Here is a 6765-nt window from a genome sequence, read left to right on the forward strand (position 1 = left end):
GCAAATATTTACATGATTTATTTACAACAATTTGATAACAACAATTAATTTTTACAACAATTAAAAATTATATATTTTTTAAAATAGGGTTTGGGTTAGGGTTAGGGTTAGGGTCACAATGTTGTGAATGCACCATAAAACAGGAGTTTGAGGCACGTGATTTGTATCAACCAATGGCAGCGCTCACTAGAACCATGTGTTCTTGATTGACTTGGGAAAAAAAATCATGCAAGCCGCCCACTGCTGTCTGATGGTGTTCACTGCCAATACCATAAATCATGTGTCCACCCCACAGGGACCTGACGCAGAAAAAAAAGAGTGTCATGTAAAAAGAGATGTCTTCTTTTTTTATATAACACATTTTGTTTTATATATATTTATTTTTTCTCCTCATGTCCCTGTGGTCCAACCACTGCCGGGCACTGGCACTACTAATTTCTCACACACTGGAATTCCTTGATATAACCTTATGCAGGGCTTCAGTTTCTTATTTTTAGATAGGGCTTCAGTTTCTTATTTTAGGCATGCATAGTTAATGACAGAAACAAAAGTATGGCTTAAAGTTTGAGCCTATGTAACATCTAGGCAGATGTAATAAGTATTGACAGGGTTCCTCCTTCACACTTAAAATTTGCTAGTCATGCATATATACCCTACAGCCAGGCTACAAACATGCATAGTGCGTTTTGTATAGTATAAACAATATGACATAGTATACAGGGGCGTAGCCAGTATGTAGCAGTGTAGGCCCGGGCCTACACTTTTTTTGGCCAAGTTTTCTTCTTTTTTTTAAACACCCATAATTCAAATCCATAAGCTTGCTGGACGAGTTTAAGAGTCTAGGCAGGAAAAACTATTGAAATGAACTTAGCAAGAATATGGCTAAATTAGGTGACCTATTCTTCTGTCATCTAGGCTGTCATTTCTATCGCGTGCCGTTTCATTCAACACTCTACCCGCCGAAAAAACTAGGATCCGATCTTGTCAGTTTTTTAACATTTTAACTCGTTCGTAACACTATTTTAACTCGTTTGTGTTTTTTGGGTTTAAAAGTGATATTGAATGAGGTGTCTCAAGTTAGCAAGAGGCCAGGGAACCAGAATGAACACTCGGGAAGGGCCGTTTCCGGCCATCTGAGGGGTTTGTAAAACCAAAAATTTTCTTTTACGCTCCGCGCTAACCGATGGTGGCGCTCCGCTCAGATAGTCGTGCCTACAACTTTGAAAATCCTGGCTACGCCCCTGGTATATGATATAATAGTAACATATGACAATATGTGGTACTGCAAATTTTTCCAAGCCTGCTCAATGATGTAATACTAGGGCAATCTCATAGTAAACATTCTGCCACCTTAGAGGTTTGAATGAGGATACATACTAGCAACTCGCTGCAACTCTATGTAAAGGTTACAACACATAAATTTGGCTCCACGAAATGTGATTTAGCAAGAGAAAACTTCTCTCAGTTAGCCAAAGAACTGTTATCTCACCCAGCTAAAACTTGGTGTACGTATATAATTCTAAAGTCATTTACCCACATTTTGCTAAAAGCTAGCCACATGTAAGTACTGGTATTTAGATAAAAGCAACTGATTCTAAGTTAATGAGACTTCCTACTGCAACAACAATTCCAAATAATTTAATATAATATAATATACTGAAAATAGTGTTTCCCCTGGCCAAAATTGTCTGTGAGGTGGTGAAATTTTTGTGTGATGTGTTTGCGCATTTCGGGGTCCTAGCAAAGTGCGCAGCACATGAGCTGGCCAAGCTAGGAGGGTCCGGGGCCATGCTCCCCCATATATTTTTTTTGAAAAAATGGTGCAATTTGGTGCATTCTAAGCTATTCTGAACACATTGTTTGAGACTCTTGAATCTCCTTTTCAAGTTGTCAAAAGTTTCGTCAGCGAGGCGGTGTTTTAGACAAATTTCTGTGTGGCGGCTGAGAACTTGAGCGAGGGGGCCCGCCTCGCTCATGTCAATGCAGGAGAAACACTGATATATAATACCCCCTGAATATTTTTATGGGTAACATGTACGTTGTCCATGTGTTTTTGTCAAGTTACAAGTTTGCTAAATGTTAACTTGCTGTTTTATCAGTTTTAACTTGCTGCTTCTTAACAGAACGAAGCCTCGTCCTCACGAATACCTACAGTTGAAAGCACTGCCAGAAACATGGGACTGGCGAAACGTGAATGGAACAAACTATGCTAGTACAACGCGAAACCAGCACATACCTCAGTGTAAGTATAAATGGTATTTGCACTACGCTCTCGTCGCTTTTATGTAAAAGGATCACGCACTGCAGGAACACCACGATGGTCTTGCTGAAATCCTATGTTAAATTGATTCCTGGCATCAACCCGTCAATGACGTCTGGTCACTTTCTGTTCCTAGTAGTTTTTAAGCATGCTTCACCCGTGACCCGCAGAACCAGATTTAGATATAATGAGGCCATAAGCTATGGGAAGATGTAGAGGCTGGCCATATTTGGCAATTGTTAGCAGAGAATAAGGCTGTGTAACAACTGAACGTCGCAAGAACACCACTATCAATTAGGTTAATTAGGTTAGTTCGTTACTTAAATATAAGTTATAATAATACTGTAACAATTGAAAATAACTGAGACTGCGAGGCCTCCTGCAGACCGCGGCCCTAAGCTGTAGGTGGTTTAGCTTATGCCTAAATCTGGTTCTGGTGAGCCAGTGCTATCATAGATGTAGAGATAGACCATATTTTTTCTAACACATTCTTCCCCAACCTTTTAAAACACGGCGCGGAGTCGGCCATCTTTCTTCTATTCTATATCTGTGGCACGATTGATCGTTCGATGATCGTTCTCGACGACCGTGCGATTGATCGTTCTCCCTCTCCCAGCGCGACAGACCGCGGCTCCTGCTGGGCGGTGGGAACAATTTTCTTTTATTCTATATCTGTGATGCGATTGACCGCGATCGTTCTTTCTCCCGCGCGACAGACTGCGGCTCCTGCTGGGCCATGGGAACGACGAGCGCGATAGCCGACCGAATCAACATCAAGCGGAAGGGTGCGTGGCCACCTGCGTACCTCTCCGCGCAGAACGTGATCGACTGCGGCGACGCCGGCACGTGTCATGGCGGCGGCATGCTCGGCGTGTACGAGTACGCGCACAAGAACGGCATACCGGACGAGACGTGCAACAACTACCAGGCGGCCGACCAAAGTGAGAAGCAATCACGCGCGAGCGATGATTAACGATCTATCTATCTATCTATCTATCTATCTATCTATCTATCTATCTATCTATCTATCTATCTATCTAACGATCTATCTGATGTCTGATGATGAATAATTTTGCGGTGTTGAACGCGCTTGCACGTCCGACCGGCTGCGTGGTGAAACGAGGCTTGTGACCCTAACCCTAACAATTTTTAGTGTTATCTTGTATAATGACAATAGCTAATCATATGCAATCAGGTATTAATAGCTCTTGGTAATCACTATCGTGCATGATATGTGTAAACTGTGATATCGGAAAGTGTGTTCTTTGTGTTAATTCACGAATCTCTGTCGCTTCACAGAGTGTGACAAAATGAATCAGTGTGGTACTTGCTCCTGGTTCAAGGAATGCTATGTGGTGCAGAAATACAAGCGATGGTTCGTCGGAGACTATGGATCCATTAGCGGTCGCGAGAAGATGATGGCCGAGATTTTTGCCAACGGTCCAATCAGGTAAAGGTTTACAGATGACGTAATGCCAAGTAAGACGTTTTAAAGAAGAAAAAATAAAATAATAAAAGAATTTTCAACCTCAGATGATTTTCATCCGATATCTAAGTGTGAGCCATTTGTTAATTTGCGCGCAATATCGCTTACACTGCCACGGTTTAGATTTTATCCGGAGTTAAAAAAACTATGTAGTACAGTAAAACTCGCGTAAGTCGACATCGTCTAAGTCGTCAATTTGCGTAAGTCGACATGGAAGTCAAAGTCCCTATTCGCTCTCATAGTAGCCTAAATCCATTGTAATAGCCCCGCCTAAGTCGACATTTATAAGTCGTCATTATGTACAAGTCGACGCCGTTAGACAGGTCCCATGTAATACAAAGAACAGTAATTTCCCATCTGTAAGTCGTCACCAGAAATGCCTATGGCGCAGTGTACGGTCTAGGGAATGCATGAGCTGGCTGTCGCAGACGGGTTGTTTGAATCGCATTGTTCGCTTGGACACATTGTGTTTTGTTTCCAGCTCGCATCTCGCACACTCCCAGATTCCCCACTGTATACAGTGTATTATATAGTGTATGCAGCCAAATGCAGGGTGTGAAATTAATGCCCCGGATCGAGTCAAATACACCCTGATTTACTGTCGGACTCCCTGAATTGACATGTACCTGAAAATTAATTCTTCTATACCAGTATACAGTACTAACTAATTCGTACCAGAGCACAGCCTCGCGGAATTACCGTATTTTTTTCAGCAAGTGTTCCAAGAAAATTTGGCGGACGTGCACCGCAAATGTCATGCTACGCAAGGCAGCTAATACAGTTTATACGACTATACGCGCATTACATACATTGTATAAGTCGACAAAATGACGACTTATGCGTAAGTCTTCATTTTCTCTAGTCGACACAAATATGCTGGTCCCAAAAGTGTCGACTTATGCAAGTTTTACTGTAATAAAAAACTTGAGTAACTGTTTACACGAAGCATAAAAAATCATACCATTCATGAGATTTAAATTTTATTACATTTAAAAAAAAAAAATTTATGTACAAACCTGTTCATTATGGTTCTTATGTTAGTTGTGGAATCATGGCAACACAGAGACTTGAACAGAACTACACTGGTGGAATATACACGGAATACGCACTTTTGCCTCAGGTATTTATAGATTCACCTGACATATCTGTTTAATCAGCCAGTTATTAAAGTTCCGTGTAATTGGGCCGCACTTAGTAAATTATCGATGCCTCATGTTTATTAACATTAGGTTTTTTCAAGGGAGCTATGATAACTGAATTGCAATGACCATGTCAATGGCTTTATTATATGTAATACGTGACAGGAAAAGACGCGCTCATTGAATGAGGTTTCTTCTATTGGTTTGTACATCGATTTGACCTGTAGGTGGAGCTACTGTACATTCATCAACATTGCTGTTGATGTTTTTTTCAACAACTAGCAATAGAGTAGTTAGTAACTGAACTTCTATCATAAGTATACAAGTCAATTGAAGTCATGCTTACAAGTCATCATGTAAAGTTTGTAAATTGTTACAGGTGGGTACATGTATCATTGTAAGTGCGCAACTATAGAAAAAATGTATTCTATTTTGCATGTAACAGGTCAACCACATCATATCTGTCGCTGGCTGGGGCATCGATCATGACACTGGCACAGAGTACTGGATTGTTCGCAACTCTTGGGGAGAGCCGTGGGTATGTTCTCTTTATTGTGACTTACGTCGTGTTGTTTAATTCCATAATCAATTCTATGTAATTACCATATTGCTATATAGTGATTTGCTGGAACTCTTTTACAAGTGTCAGTCGTCTGCTTGGTCCGAGATTCCTCTGACCAATGCCCACACTGACGATTTTGGTGGATTTGGTGTGGGTTAGCAGCTCCTAATCCACACCAAATCCATCAAAATCGTCGGTGTGGGCATTGGTCAGAGGAATCTCGGACTATCGTCTGCTCTGAACGGATTACCATTTTCTTCAGGGTGTCAAATACTCCCTGATTTACTGTCGGACTCCCTGATTTAACATATGCAGGAGTCCGTGGGACTCCCTGAAAATTCTGCTATACTAACTAGTTCGTTCCAGAGCACGGCCTCGCGGAATTACAGTATTTTTCAGCAAATCTTTAATTTTGAACCTCAAACTGCGGACTCCCTCATTTTGCTGCGGACTCCTTCTTTTTGAGGGCAGGAAATCCATCGGACTCTCTTGTTCAAAAGTTAATTTCTACTCCTGTTCTTTGTGACAATTTATCGTGTGTGAACAGGTTGACCTCTAATATTTTACTCAATTTTTGTTCAATCAGTGTTAACATTTATTAACATCATCCAAATAAATTCTGGTTTCAGTAGTATGGCTCGGAATGTACTTTGAAATGTTTTGGTGAAAACCACAGAGTCGTGAATCGTGCTCATTCAGCGTTGGTATTGATGTGAAGTTTCTGTACCTCTTTGTTGCAGGGAGAGCACGGGTGGTTTAGAATTGTCACGAGCAAATACAAGGGTGGCTCCGGTGACCATTACAATCTTGCCATTGAGACAAGTTGTGCCTACGCTGATCCGATTATAAAATCTACCTTCATGACGGGAGAAGTTACAGGATAGGAAAAACTGGATGTAAATTTTCGATTGCCAGGATATAATTTCAATTTAGTTCACGTCAGTGATAGCATTGGGCCTAAAAAGACGTTTGTTTCCGCTAACGATCTGAAAAAAATTGGACACGGTAGGCAGGCAAAACTTTTTTTTTATCAAATACTTTTTATTTTTTTTTGTATTCTAACAATACTTGTTTTATACTTATAACAGCCCATATAATGACTTCAAAGTCAAATCAATGCATTTACCGATCGATATCACGTTGGGAATTTTTTTTTGCCGATCACGAGAAAAAGTATTGACACGGCGGTTTAAAATGGACTAGGTCGGGTTAGCGGAAACAAACGTCTTTTTTTAGGCCTTGGTGATTGTTTATTACAGCAGTAACCTTACTCTATTTAATACTATGAACCGTTGTCAGAATAGTCTGTCGTTTTTCA

General features: G+C 40.8%; 1 protein-coding gene across 1 annotated transcript in view; it reads left to right on the forward strand.

Moving 5' to 3' along the window:
- LOC106819048 (cathepsin Z-like) overlaps nt 1-6390 on the forward strand; it is a 7511-nt gene extending 1121 nt beyond the window's left edge. The window contains exons 3-8 of the mRNA XM_014823709.1: nt 2124-2242; nt 2977-3201; nt 3560-3710; nt 4788-4866; nt 5331-5423; nt 6188-6390. Coding sequence (XP_014679195.1) covers nt 2124-2242; nt 2977-3201; nt 3560-3710; nt 4788-4866; nt 5331-5423; nt 6188-6331 — 811 coding nt within the window. The 3' untranslated portion in view covers nt 6332-6390. The remainder of the gene's footprint in view (nt 1-2123; nt 2243-2976; nt 3202-3559; nt 3711-4787; nt 4867-5330; nt 5424-6187) is intronic.
- Nucleotides 6391-6765: the final 375 nt, after the last annotated feature.

This window comes from Priapulus caudatus, unplaced genomic scaffold, assembly GCF_000485595.1.
Source record: "Priapulus caudatus unplaced genomic scaffold, Priapulus_caudatus-5.0.1 Scaffold2781, whole genome shotgun sequence".
NCBI classification, from domain to species: Eukaryota; Metazoa; Priapulida; class Priapulimorpha; order Priapulimorphida; family Priapulidae; genus Priapulus; species Priapulus caudatus.